This window comes from Haemorhous mexicanus, chromosome 1 (genome assembly GCF_027477595.1).
Source record: "Haemorhous mexicanus isolate bHaeMex1 chromosome 1, bHaeMex1.pri, whole genome shotgun sequence".
NCBI lineage: Eukaryota > Metazoa > Chordata > Aves > Passeriformes > Fringillidae > Haemorhous > Haemorhous mexicanus.
In genome coordinates, this window is record NC_082341.1 from 45,817,148 (window position 1) to 45,831,575 (window position 14,428).

The window sequence follows — 14,428 nt, forward strand, 5'->3', positions numbered from 1 at the left end:
GTTTTGAGGCCAGTAAAACAGTTCAGGATAGGTAATAATTGTTTTCAGGTAGTCTTGGAGTTATCTTAGATCCTTTATCTCTCAAGGTAGCATTTGAGGCACCTGATTTAAAGTTGAGGATCAATAAGTGGAGGTGGGGGTGTTGCTAGAAGACACTGAATCGTCTGCTTCTGTTCTCAAAGTTGTCCTATGAATCTGCCTGTCTTACTCCTTTCCTGGACATGGAGCCTAGTCCCAAAACTGGGCAGCTAAGTACATCATGATTGTCCTAACAAGTCAAAGTAGAAATGGTACTAAGTTTAAAAAACCATATCCATTTTAATCTGCACCCACTGAGCTCTTTGTTTACTCTTGTGCTTTGCCATGGTCTCAGCTGCATTGAGAAGGCAGTGTTCTATGCCAGTCCTAAAGGGAAATAATTATGTCTTCTTCCCTTTTTCCAGTGCATTCCTTATCCCTTAACTCCTCTAGTTGCCTCCCTATTGCTGATACTTCTTTCCTGTCCTGGAGCTGCTGTTTTCACTGCTGCCAATATTGGCTATTTTTGCACAACTGGACTGAATTAAACCAGCTGACTGTGCAAAAATGTCTTGGATGACCCTCACAGGGCTGATGGAAATTACCCATTTGGGCTGTATACCTTGCTTATAACATGCCCATATCTTACACTTTTTAATCTGGTTTTGACAAACAAAGGTTTTCCTCATATAGGAGAAGCCAAATGATTGAGATACCTAATCTTAATTCTCCTTAAAATCTTCCAGCTTGCTGGCACATACCTTGGCCTTATGTCTGCTGGAAACAGCCCAGCTCTTCATGGGAAGCTGTGGGTGCCAGCTGTTGAGCTTTGCCAGTGTACATTAATAGCATCATCTTTCCAAAAGGAAGCAGATGAAAAAGTGGGAGCAGCTTTTTTCCATTTGTAGAGCATATTGTGAAGTCACCTGTTGCAGACTGCAGGGCTCTCTGACAAATTAAGATACAAACATTGTTCTTGAAATGGCAAGACTGTACATCTGCTGGGAAGATAAAATAGCAATTTTGTGTTTTTCTAGTTAAGGAGGTACTTGTCACAGGGGAGTTTTGTTTGATTTTCTTTAGTCATCTGCTTCCAAACTTCCACATATTGGCAGAGTTAAACTATAGCTGGCATTTCACTGCCTGAACTAAGACAATTGCTAAGCTGGTTTAGTTAATAATTCCAATGTGCTCAGCAAATATTTTGAGAACTTTTGTGTGTAGTTTTTACCAACTTAATGCTGGCATTGTCTTGATGGAATAAGTTTCTTTGCCCTTTAAAGATGACAGTAATTGCAAGATGGTTCAAATTATTAATTAAATTATCATTGAAGGGGAAAAATATGCAGAAAGATGTATCTCTGTGTAAATAATAAATCTGTTAGTATCTTAATATTATTTCAGAATACATGTGATAATAAAACAAGCTAAGAAAATTCTTAGCTCACTGTGGAACCCTCCAGAGCAGAATTAAAATGCATGACTGTCCCAAATAATAAAAAGCAGAAGGAAAGAGAGCTTTGGGAGCCTTAAATAGTGTGAGTTGTGTAACTCATCCGAATAGCTGTGGGAAGTGTTCCCACTAGTTATAGTTTGAATAGCAAACTGATGTTATTTTAATAGTTTCCCTGAGTTTATAAACAAATCATGTCTTTCATAGTAAGTTAAAGGGATAGTAATGTTTGAGACTGTTGCATTATGGTGAAATTAGATGGCTTCTAATTCTAATAATATTCTATTATTTCATAATTCTATGAAATTAGAGATAAATTAATATTGAAACAGGAAGACTTCTTTTTGTTGAGTCTTTGATTATCATATTAGCAAATAGAATTAAAATTAGTATTGTTTAAATACATTATATTTAGATAATATGGTTATAATGAAAATTCTGTAATTCTATCCAAATTTTATGGCTTTATTTTTAGTTTTTTCAGAACCATCAAATTTTCAACCTTTTCTCAAAGAAGGACAGGATATTGCTGAACGTTTGAATTACAGAGGAACTGAGAAATTACTGAGTTGTAATTATTGCTATTTGAATTTCACTGCTTAAAGAATGCAAAAACATTTTTACTGTTCTTAAACAATTTTCTTTAACTCTTTTGGGAAAATGTAAGTCATTATAAAGAGAGTGCCATAGAACTGAAATGGTATTTCATCCCTTCTAGGAATTCCTAGTACTAGTGCAGAAGATGCTGCAGTAGCTAAGAATCTGGGCATTTCTTTCACTGAAGTCATTGAGAAGTTGCCAAATGGTTTGGAGAAGGTCATTAATTCTGCAGAGGTGGGTATACAAGTATGGATTTCTTTCCAGCTTACAGTAACAATGCAACCTAAATCTGTTTTCTCGAGAGTGCCAAATAATTTGTATGATTAAAGGGATGTTTTTGTTTGTTTTTTAAAATCAAGCCAAGCTTATGCTACCAAATTTCTGGGAATAATTTAATGATGAAATATGTTGGCCCTGCTGTAGCAATAAAATAAGTTTTTTCCTTTTGTGCAGGAGAGGAAGGTTGAACTTTCCTCTGTATTGGTTTCAGTTCTATAATGGAAACTGAATAATTTAACCTATGTTAATGTTGATTCTTATTTCATAACCTTGATAGAATGTTAACCTAAACATGAGCATACTAATCCTTCTTCCACAAATTCATTGAAATGTGGCTTCAGCCTTTGTGGTATCATGGATGCCTCAAGAGACACAGGAATCTTATCTTTAGATCTAGCTCTTGAAGATATGTGTTTTAATAGCAGACACATTACTTCCCAGGTAGGGTCTAAGTGGTTAAAATGGATGTGAAAGCAAGAATAGAAAAACCTGAAATGAGCAGAGGAGAGGAAAGAAATTTTCATTTTCATTTCCTCTACCTTATGTTTGTGATAGAATTCTGAAAGTTTTGGCATACAGGAACTGGTAAAGATATCAGCAGTAAATGCAAATATCTGCCAATAATGGCTGAAGGGGTCTTCATGACTCTTTCTCAGCCTTCTTCTATTCAGATCATCAAGAACATAGTCCTTTAAGCAAGAAGGTTCAAATGAGCAGCTGGTATGGGAATAGTCTCTTGAGTAGCAGGATGTTAACCAGTGGTAAGAGGAAAATTATTATTTTATTTGACTCTCAGAAAACTGACGGGTTTTGTTTGTTCTTGCACTTTCACTGACAGCACCTACAATTTTTTCTTTCTTTTTCCATGTCTCATTTTTTGTTTCCTTTTCAATCAGATCACTGGCATGACTCGGCAGGAGGCTTTAAAAGCTATTACTCAGCAGGCCAAAAATAAAAGAATAGGTGGAGACCTAACGAGTGACAAATTGAGAGACTGGTTAATATCCCGGCAGCGCTACTGGGGAACGCCCATCCCAATCATTCACTGCCAGGCGTGCGGCGCTGTCCCCGTGCCTTACGAGGACTTACCTGTGGTGCTGCCCAATGTGACCACCTTCACAGGGAAGGGAGCCTCACCTTTGGAGAGCGCCCCAGAATGGGTGAATTGTTCCTGTCCAAGGTAAGTCAGTGCTGTATTTGCTGGGAGAGATCACTTTGCACCTGCCTGTTTCTTTTGCGCTTTCCCAAAGTGTTGGCAAGTGACTGCTCTGAGACAGGATACTACTCCAAAATAATATTTACTTTGACCCAGCACAGGGATTTTTTTCTTATACACTCTCTAAAACACCTTTTTTTGCAACACTCAAAGCCTGCTGCTGTTTTTACATAAGCAGGAATTTTTTTCTTATACACTCTGTAAAACTCCTTATTTTTGCAACACTCTATGCCTCCTGCTTTTTTTTTCATAAACAAGTTAAAACAAAACTCACCAGTTTTAAGTTAGAGGAGAGAAAAAAAGGAAAAACAGAATAATTTTCTCAATTTTCCATTTCTTACCAGCATTTATCACTTCATTTATTACAGTTATTTTAATTGTATTTCTTTAGTATTTATATAAAGCTTATAATGATTACTGAATTAGTCCTCTTGTTAAGGAAACTAACATTGTCTTTATTTTCTTGCAATAGTCAACAATAAAGTGTTCCCTCAGCTATATAAATCTTTTTCATGAGGCTGTACCTTACAGATAGCATGTAATTCAGATTTGAAAGTAAATGCATCCTGTCGTCGCTGTAATCCTTATTGTTTGTAGTCCATCTGTTCAAGAAAAAAAAAAAAAAGAAAAAAGTCTAATTGATGTAGTGAGAGATATTGTAAAAATCAGTTGTGTAATCTTGAGGCTTGCATAGATACTCTGTACACTGAAGTTTGCCTGTAGGTTCTGTGGGAGGAACTGGTAGAACATAAAGTATCCCAGAGAAGTTTTTCATCAGCAGTGCAATGCTTTGCTGCTTCTAGCAGCCAGACCAAACTAATGGGAAGCATGTTGTCAGGCTGCCAGGTAGGGAAATCAGACATATAAATGGCAATAGGGCTCTCACTGATAATTCAGCAGATTCATAACATCTAAATTTATTTTAATATCAGCATTTCCGCGGTTCTCTGGAAACACGTATTTTAAATTTTGTTGATAACGTGTAACTTTTTGTAAAACAGACCTTTACTCCCGTGTTTCTGCATAGAAAATTTCCTCTCAGATGTACCTATTGAAATTGCACATAGTAGTGTATTTTAAAGTGTGACCTTTGCAGTGAAGCATTACTGAATAAGATCCACAGGACCCTTAGAAATGCTTTGGTCTACAATTCCTAATTTTAGCTGAAAAATTTTCCTGTTGTGACTGAAAGTCACTGTGTGTACTCTTGGCTTCCCCCACAACCTTAATATAAAATTATTTTGTTGTTTACCAGACAGTAACACACTTTTGATGTATAGCAAATCCTTACGGTTTCTTGATAGTTATTGTGGCTGCTCTGCATAGAAGTTAATCAAAGGCATTTGTTCAGTCAGAAATAAAGTCACACAGGATTAGTTTCTTAGCCTAAAATGTAGTAGCTTGCTGAAATTAACTTTTTTAATTGTCATCTTTATTTGTCTTCCTAATTTTCAACTTTTTGACAGCTGTCATCAGTATTGCTCATCCATGTCTGCTACAGTTTCAAATCATTTGAGCTATTACTTCTGTGTGCGGTCATCCGCTTGCTTTTCCTTGCTCCAAGAAGTGACATCATCCCTTCCTTTAGTTCTTCTCTCCAGTAATAGGCTTTTTTATTAGTTTCATTTAATATCTAGAATTAATAAGGAAAGCCAGATGGAAAGATACAAAAGTCTGAGTATTTGGGTGACAATAATGTTAACAATCATAAATGGGAGATGCCCAAGTTATTCTTTGTTATACAAGTCCAGTAATTCTGTTAGTCATCTGAAGATTGTCTAATGAGATTACAGTATTGTGCCTGTAATCACAATATTGATATAAATTGTATAAACTCTGAAAGATGCCCATGCTGTCTCTGTGTTAGTGAGCCATGTCCATTTAGAGCACAGGGGCATGAAGCAGATGTAATTACGGTTCAATGACTGTAAAGTATTCTTACTTTTGACAGAAAAGCCATTCTTTTACTCTGGCCGAGTCTTTGTTTATGAGTACAATTAAAAAAATTTTTTTTTCTACACTAAAAATCAGATAGAAGTGAAACTCCTTTATTACATTATTCTTATTGGGAAAAAAACTTGCATGTAGAGGAGATCCAGGTACAGAGACAGAATGAAGGAAAATGTTAAGTGGTGATGCTCTTGTAAACTTGTCTTGGCAAGCCAAGCTGAAGTATCAGGCAGACAAGCAGAGATGCATGTTGCAGTTCACTCATCAAGACTGATCAAAGACTAAATATGCATTTAGTAAGTATGAAATAGCCAGTCCCCATTCATTATGTATACTTAACTACTACTATATACAGGCATTTAAACTTACATACAGTTATTAACTGTGTACATTTCTTACATATAATCAGTATCATTTATGTACAAGTGTCACAGATTGCAAAGTTTCATTGACTTTAGAATAATCCCATTGTTTTAATAGTAAGAGTTTTAAGAGGGATCATTTACAACAAATGGAAGTTTATTAAATGTGATTATTGACTCCTACAAACAACAAATATTAAAGGAGAAATTAACAGAAAGTAACCTGAGCTCTTAAAATCTATTTTGAAACTGTTCCTTAGGGCTGCCAATATAATTACAAGCAAAAATCAATTTGCTGTAATCGCAAATTAAAATTGTGCTACAAGGTCTAGAAGAGAGTTGATCTCAGTGAAAGCTGAAATTCAACTAAGTTAATTTTTTCTAGAGATAATAAATGGAATCTGCAAAGACCATTTTGTACAATCAGTGAGAGGCAACCACCTGACCTTTCTGCTAAATCTGCTGGTACCTAACAAGTGTGATCTATATTCAGTACCCATTAACTTTACGGCTAAGTATGCTTGTCTGTGCTTTGTAGCTTTCAAAATGGCGTTTCTAAAAAATTCCAAGGTTGAAAAGGCTGTCCAGTGCAGTGCCATCTTCTGCTGTTGCTGGATATGATGGCTGCTCTGGCTTCTTTTTAGCTTGCTTTTGCTATATTTGGGGAGGGAGGGGGAAGAAATCAGTCCTGTTACTGTTGTTGGACTTGTTCTGAACATGTCACTCTTCAGACTGCTCAGTTTTCAATCTAAATGTCTTTATGGCCACTCTGTGCATGTTTGTTTGGGGTTTTTTCCAAGCTTGTCACTTATCTAAAAAAGAGCTTTTCTCCTCTCTTGCTCAGGTGCAAGGCAGCAGCAAGGCGAGAAGTCGACACCATGGATACATTTGTTGATTCTGCTTGGTACTACCTGAGGTACACTGACCCTCACAACACCAGCAGGTGAGGACTGCAGGCACAGGGCCACTGGGGCAAGCCTGCTACACAGAACACAAGGGAACAAAGAGACCACACACTCAGGTGCTTCCAGCTTCTAGCTGCAGTCTACTGGCAGGGTAAATCCCTGTACTGCCCTCATTATGTGCCTGCGCTTTGGTCCTGAGCACAGCACAGGGGTGGTGGTGTCTTTTAATCCCAGCTGTCATTTAAGTACCACACACACCCCCTGTGGACTAGGGGGGACAGTTAGGAGGAGGAAAAAAAAAAAGTAAAAATCATGGCTTGGATAAGAACAGTTTAATAAGTGAAACAAAGTATAATAATAATTATAATAAAAAAGAGAGGGAGAAAGAGAGAGAGAAAACCCAGGAAAAGTAAGTGATGCTCTATATAATTGCTCACCATCTGCTGACTGCTGCCCAGCCCATCCCTTAGCAGCAATTGCCATCTCCCAGCCAATTCCCCCAGTTTATCCACTGGGCATGACAGTCCATGGTATGGAATATCCCTTTGGCTAGTCTGGGTCAGCCTCCCTGGCCGTGCTTCCTCCCAGCTGCTTTGTACACGTGCTCTCTGCAGAGCAAGAGAGACCAAGAAGTCCTTGGCTTAGAGTACACACTGCTCAGCAACAACCAGAACATCTGTGTGTTATCACCATTATTCTCATACTGAATTGAAAGCACAGCACTGTACCAGTTATTCAGAAGAAAAAGAACTCTATTGCAGCTAAAACCAGGACAATATATGGAGCTGGTCTAAAAATGTGGTATTTGATTGCTCCTGTGTCAGGAGATCTAGCAGAGCAGGATGTGTAAGCACAACTGTGTAAGCACAGGAACTAGAGGGCAAGGAGCAGAAATTTGAATGAATAGGAAATATGGGGCAAGGCTCAGAGAAAACGTTCAGCTGAGGAGCTGAAGTCCTTAGTGGGCAGTGCCATCAGGACTGACAGCCTGCCATGACTCTGAGACTGGTAAATTGCATGGAGTGTACCCTCCCTGGCAATGCACTGAGTAGTTCAGTGTGTGGACAGGCAGTGCTGTTCCACTGGTAAGAAGAGGAATAGTCCTGTGTAACATGCAGCTGCCAAGCTGCCAAGCCTGGAACCTTTTCTTCTCTCCTTGTAAATTCTGGTGACTGTTGCCATTTCCTTTGTGCAGACCTCAAGTGAAGAGGCATCACAGCAATGTCCCACTGTGTCAGCACTTCCACTACATCCATAATTAATGAAAGGAGATTTTTCATGTGCTATGGACTAGTGTCTGCAGCATAGAGAGTGTGGGAAGACAGATGTAGTTATTTAAGTGTTTTTCTGCTTCATAGTCTGGCTGTAGTAGCACTGCTTGATAGCACTTTTTTTTTCCCAAAGAGGAATTAGTGCAACATCCCTACTATGTAGTCTGAGGAGGACAGGAAGAATCACATTTTAAAACATTGATACCACATGATGGGCTGTTCGGGCATGTATTTGTTTGTTTATTGTGCAGAGCAGTGTCTGGAAACATACTGCATGTACTCAGTAACTTAGTATTGCTGGGCCGATTTTCTTTTTGTATTGGCAGCACTAGTTTGGTTAAACTAGAGAAAAATCTTATGTGAACTCTTTTATTTCATGCCAGTTTTAATTATTTTCTAGTGATAGCATGAATATATTACAGCTATTACTGAGTTAGGCAGATTGCTTCCTCTCCATTACAGTTTAAAGTATTTTTTATGTGTGGGCAAGAGGAACTTTTCCAAAAGTTGAAGAATAAATAGTCAGATGTAACATCCAACTGTCAAAGTAACAGCTTAGTGTAGTCTAATCTGTTTTACACTGAAATGAGAACATTTATATGGACTTCTGCACTAAATTGCTGCCTGCATTTGATTTATTTAGTTAGTTCTTTTAACTAAGCTATGCATATGTAAACCCTTCATTTCCATAAACCGTATTTCACTGGTCTACCGTTCAGGAGAATTTCTCTGTTGATTCTGGAACCCTATGAACAAGTTAGGTTTGATTTTTTCCACCGAAGACATGAATCCCAGATCTATTATTTGCTTCTGGGCTCATCTGTGAGGAAGGAAGTGTTGCTGTAACAAAAATTACAGATGGAATAATCAGACAGACAAAACAAATAAATTTGTTGGAGGGGGGCTTGAAGCCTACATTAGAGAAAAACTTCGGTACAAATTGTATTTTCTGGGCTCACTACAGGAGACATGGAAATATGTTATAAAGCAGTAAGCAATGCTGGGAAACCATGCAGGTGACCTCCAACGATATGTAAATATGCTGTAAATGGAAAATTTACTGTCATTTCATCGAGCATCCTTCACTTGAAGTGCTGTGACTCATCTCACTCTACAGAGGGTTCTGCAGCCTTAAACTGCATCATTGCCCCCTAATGGCAACAGTGCAAACCATCAATTTAAAAAACTGGGTTTAAGTGGTCATGTCTTTTGTCTTTCATTCTAATATATTTGTATATAAAGCTTGATAAATACTAAAAAATTTAAAGCCAGGGTATTTACAAAAAAATCATTTAAAGAGCAGTCAAGCGTTTTCGTTGCTTTCTCAGGTTATTGCTCACCTGAAAAACAGGAAAATAATCTTTTTGTGGATCTACATCTCTACATCTCAGCGGAAACAAACTAAATGTTTGTCTGTAATAAGAATTTTACTTCTTAAAAAAATTAAAAGATCTGATAGTGAAATGAAAGTTTTATTATATGTGTATTCTTCTCAGTAAACAGTGTTGTCCAGTTAAAGACGATGAACTACTTTAGTAGTGCTGATCATTCTTTTCAAAACTGGATTTTTTCCTATAATTGTGTTTTTTCAGGCCCTTTAACAGTGACTTAGCAGACTACTGGATGCCTGTGGATTTGTACATCGGAGGAAAGGAGCATGCAGTTATGCACCTATTCTATGCCAGGTTCTTCAGCCATTTTTGCCATGATCTAAAGATGACTAAACACAAGTAAGCCTTATATATTTCTATTAAAATCTTTCATATTTCATTTGACTCACAGGAGTATTAGTGGACATTTTTGGGACAGTGGAACATTACATTGAGTAATTTTCCTGCCTTGTCAGTACTTGGTTTCTCACAGTGAGTTGCACTTCCTTTATATGTTCATACAAAGATTTTTATTGCATGAGTATTAACTGGCTCAGAGTAAGTGATAAAGTGCTGCTGTAGATTTCCAGCCTGCAAAAGCATGCACAAATGAGTAACTTAAGGCATTCGGTGTAGTGCAATTATTTCAAATTAGGTAACTTCCTACCAGTAATAGCATTAATTTCAGTGGAACCATGCATATGTAAAAAACAAAGCACCCTTATAAGTCACTGTATAATTGGAGCTGAGCAGTACAAAACGCTTCTTGACAGGCAAAAGCAATATATTTGTCTCATGTCAATATATTTTTTATTTAATTAATTTTATGTAATTACTTTTAATTATTCTTGTTGATGCTGCTGCTATAGCCTAATTCTCTGTTTTGGTTAGAGGTAAAGTTTGATGGAAGAAGGTGAGTCATCTGTTGTTCTGTTCTTTGTCCTGTTAGATAGGTTCTGAGCTTGACATCCCCATTTCCACTGAAATTCAGCTTTTTTGTACCCTAAAATGGCATCCTCAGCTTGGAGAGTACTAGTGGCAGAACAATGAAACTCTGGCCCGTGCTCTGTTCTGTTCTCCCATCAGCAGAGATGACTGAATAGATTGAGTCAAAAGGAGGGGGCCCATGAGAACTGCTCAGTGATTTCTCAGCCACAACTCATATAAATAAATTAATTCTTTACAAGTATCCCCTCTAAAAACTTGATGTTAAAGAGGAGCCTCAATATATATATATATCACTGAACTCACTTGAATGCAGTAGTTTTGCTACAAAACTAGAATTTAAGTAGTTGTGAGCCAGAAAAAGATGGACAAGTTACTGTAGCTAGCAGAATGTTTCCCCAAGGTATTTCCTAATGTTGATGAAAATAGGCAGTGTGTTTTCATAACTCGTTCTTGGCTGTGCAATAGTTTGTAGTGAAAGGTGTGTTTGAAATATTGGATGTAGATGATTTGTGTACCTGTTTCAGTCTTTTGTCTGCAGCTTGTATAGCTGCAGCAAGAAGGCTGTTTCTTCTCTCTGAGTGGACCTTTCAAAGCAGATCCTTCCTCTCAGAGGTCCTATGCCTTCAAGCAGAGAATTTTAAAGCTTTCCCTTACAAGAAATTTGAGGCTTATTAATTCTACAAAAGGTTTTACAATCCTAATCCACCAGCCTTCCAGTGGAGCTGTAACACACAGCAGCAAAATGTTCTTTTGCTAGCCAAATTCTTCAGCCTTCCAAAATGACATTAACCACATTAGTGGCTGAAGTATTGTCAATATAAAGTGAGATCACAGGGCAGGGAAATTTTCTTGCAAAGTAAGTGGTTTGCTTTGGTGTGCTCGAATAAAGGCATGGAAAGAGGCCAGCTGGACTAAAAAGGGACATCCTGTGTGACCTTAAGAAGACCAAAATAAGTGCAAGGAATTTGGAAGTAAGGATTGGCTACCCCTGGAGGAATGTAGAAGCCTTTACTGGATAGGCAGTGTGGACTATGGGAAGGTCAGAGCTCATCAGATATTGAAACTGGTGAAGAATGTGAAGGTAGTAAGAAGAGCTTCTGGACATACATTGAAAAGAACAACAAGGAAGACATTGGCCTGATGCAAAATCCAGCAAAGAGCCTAAGTGGAAAGGAAGGTCTTTGCCTTGGCCTTTGCTGTCAATGTCTGTGCTTAGTAGGAAAGTTTGAAGGCAAGAGACACTGCTCATTGTAGAGTAGGATTGAGTTAGGGCTCCCTTAAGTAAACCAGACACATAAAAGTTACAGGCATGAAATACAAGGTGACTGTAGCAGCCACCATGGATTTACCAAGAAGAAATTATGCCCAACTTAATCTGCATTCCTTCTGTGGAGAGGTGATTCCTTCTGCTGATGAGGAGAGAGCATATCTTTTACCATGACTTCAACAGAACATCTGGGGCTGTGCCATCTGTGTGGGGAGGATTACAACAGAGAAGGACTTTGGGGTCCTGATGAACAGCAGGTTGTAGGTGGGTCAGCAGCTGGCATGACAGTATACTCCACTAGCAAAACCATGCCCAGCTTTGGTTATCTCTGCTCCTCATTCAGGAACAACTGGAATACTGTGTCTAGTTTTGAGGACTTCACCCCAGTGTGAGGTACACTGTCAATCTAAAGAGGGTCTAGAGAAGGAGCACCACCATAGTCAGGGTTGGAGCATATGACATACCAGAGGAGGCTAAGGGAGTTGAGTGTGGTTCCCGTGGAGAAGAGAAGGCTAAGGAGGGAGTGTAATTGCTATCTACTGCTACCTAAAGGAAGCTTATGGAGAAGACAGAGTCAGACTCTTCTCAGAGATGTATGGAGAAAGGAAAGGAGTAACAGTCACAGATTGCAGCAAGGTTCAGCTGGACAGAAGGAATATGGTTTTGGCAGGGAAGGTGATGAGACTGGAACCATTTGACTTAAGACATTGTTGCATCTCCATCATTGCATATTTTCAAAATGCAGCTGGACAGGGCCCTGAACAACCTGAAGTTAGGTCTGATATGAGAAAAGAGTTGCACCAAATGACTTTCGAAGTTCCCTTCCAACCTGCATTATTCTAAGGATTCTGTGATTCTGTAGCTGCATTACATTGGAATATGTTTTGTTCCCACTCTGGTGTGACAGAGCAGTAGCACAAAAACAGTGTAGTGTAGCCTGGTCTAAATGTGATAAATTGCAGAAGAAAACTCTACCTTCAGTGAAGAAAACTCCTTAAGAAGCATTGACTACATCTAGTGACAATGGCAGAAGAAAACAGAAGTTGCTTTCTGTAGAAGCAGTGTGCAAGACTGTGGAGAATTCCTTTGGCACCTTATACAATGTCAAGAACTGTTGCACATGTGAAGATGTGTTACAGCATTGCCCCGAGGGCCGGGTGGATGAACTGCTTGGGTGTGTGCTTAGATGTGTGCTCAGACTGCAAGATAACTCTAACAAATTCATCATCATGCACAAAATTGTTCACTTGCTTTAGCTTTATGCAAGGTAAAGCATTAGGTGCTTTGAAGCCATTAAGTCAAATTAGGATTTTGGTTTAATATGGAAATCATAACTCCTTTATTAATACTACCATGTATTTTAAATACTACCATGTATTTTAAATGTTTTAGTGTTAATCAGAAGCCACTTTTGCTCAGTCTTCTGTTTGAACTGCTCAGGGGCTGGTCTGAAAGATCTGAAAAGTGTAATTAGAAACAGCAGGTTTATTGTCAGGAAGCTCAAAGTCATGTTGTCAAAACCCGCAGCTCTGAGGGAAAACATTAAAATGTTAAAAAACACTGCCCTCTTGTGTATTTTCAATCTCTCTCTAGTAGCTTAGGTCTTTTTCACTGATTAAATAAATAAAATTGTTATATCTCAGTTAATGAGAACTGCTACCATTTAAAGTGTCATCTAGCATCCTTAAAAAATTGTATGATTCCCCTACTATCTGTAGTAGTTTTTCTTTGATATGTTTTCTTGATGGAAATTTTCATTGTTTAGCTCCTATCCTGTGATGTTCATATCCATTGAAATACTTCTGGGTAGTCTTTAATTGTGGGTAGTCTTTAATGGCTATTTATATAGTAATGTGGTTGAAAACAGAAATTAAAATTCATGTTGTTTGGATTTTCAAAGCAATCTTTCCTAATATGGGGTAATGATTATTACAGAAATGTTACAGGCAACATGTATGAAGACACACATACCCTCATTGAAAATGCAGTATTTGTCGACATTTAGAATTAGAATTTAGAATTGTAAAGGTGTCAGTATAGCTTAAATATCCCCTAAAGATGAGGCATGGTCTTTTATTTTTTAATGCATTGGACTGGAGACGGTGGGAAAGAAATGCTGCTCAATTTCTTAGTAATGACAAGGCAGAATAAGTGGTACCCTTTGGGTATTCATACATGTGATATCAGATTAAGCCCAAATTGATGTCAATTTGTTCTAGCAGTCTGGTCTGTAAAATGCATTGGTTCTATAAATAATTCACAAGGCAGCAAGCTCTCCCAGCTGTAACCACTGCTGAGAGAGGGGCCAGGTAGGCAGCTGGGGCCAGAGAACTCCTCTTCTGTTCCAGCTTAATCCACCGTGGCAGGCGTGTGCTGACACTCTCTGTTGCACCTGCTCATCTGTGCAAGTACAAGTTACACAGAATTTGGTTCTACCCTAGACTTCAGCAATCACATCTGTCTGATGAATAATTGGAAATGGAATCTGGCACATTCTCTCTGAAGAGTTATAAAGCAATAACAAAATTTTATAGTTGCCGTTAAATCAGCAGATTTGACTCTGATAGGGAGCAAATCTGCTGAGTAAGAAGGCACTATTTTTCACATAGCTGAGTTACAGAATAAAAGAAGGTCTGTATGTGACAGAAATAGCTTATTCTGTGAAGGAACAATGCTATAGCTTCTCTGCATTCATTTAGGACCTTATTTCTAGTGCTGATTTTAAGCAAAAGCTCTCAGTTGTTAACTGTGTAGAATCTTGAACTTCAATATTGTTTTGTGGTTTTTTG

The 14,428-nt window shown here is 38.2% G+C and overlaps 1 protein-coding gene across 2 annotated transcripts in view; it reads left to right on the top strand.

Moving 5' to 3' along the window:
* The window catches only part of LARS2 (leucyl-tRNA synthetase 2, mitochondrial), an 84,321-nt gene that overhangs the window by 45,805 nt on the left and 24,088 nt on the right, over positions 1 to 14,428 (top strand). For both annotated transcript variants that reach the window (XM_059848283.1, XM_059848292.1), the window contains exons 11-14: positions 2,190 to 2,305; positions 3,247 to 3,530; positions 6,723 to 6,821; positions 9,647 to 9,784. In XM_059848283.1, the coding sequence (XP_059704266.1) occupies positions 2,190 to 2,305; positions 3,247 to 3,530; positions 6,723 to 6,821; positions 9,647 to 9,784 (637 nt within the window). The remainder of the gene's footprint in view (positions 1 to 2,189; positions 2,306 to 3,246; positions 3,531 to 6,722; positions 6,822 to 9,646; positions 9,785 to 14,428) is intronic.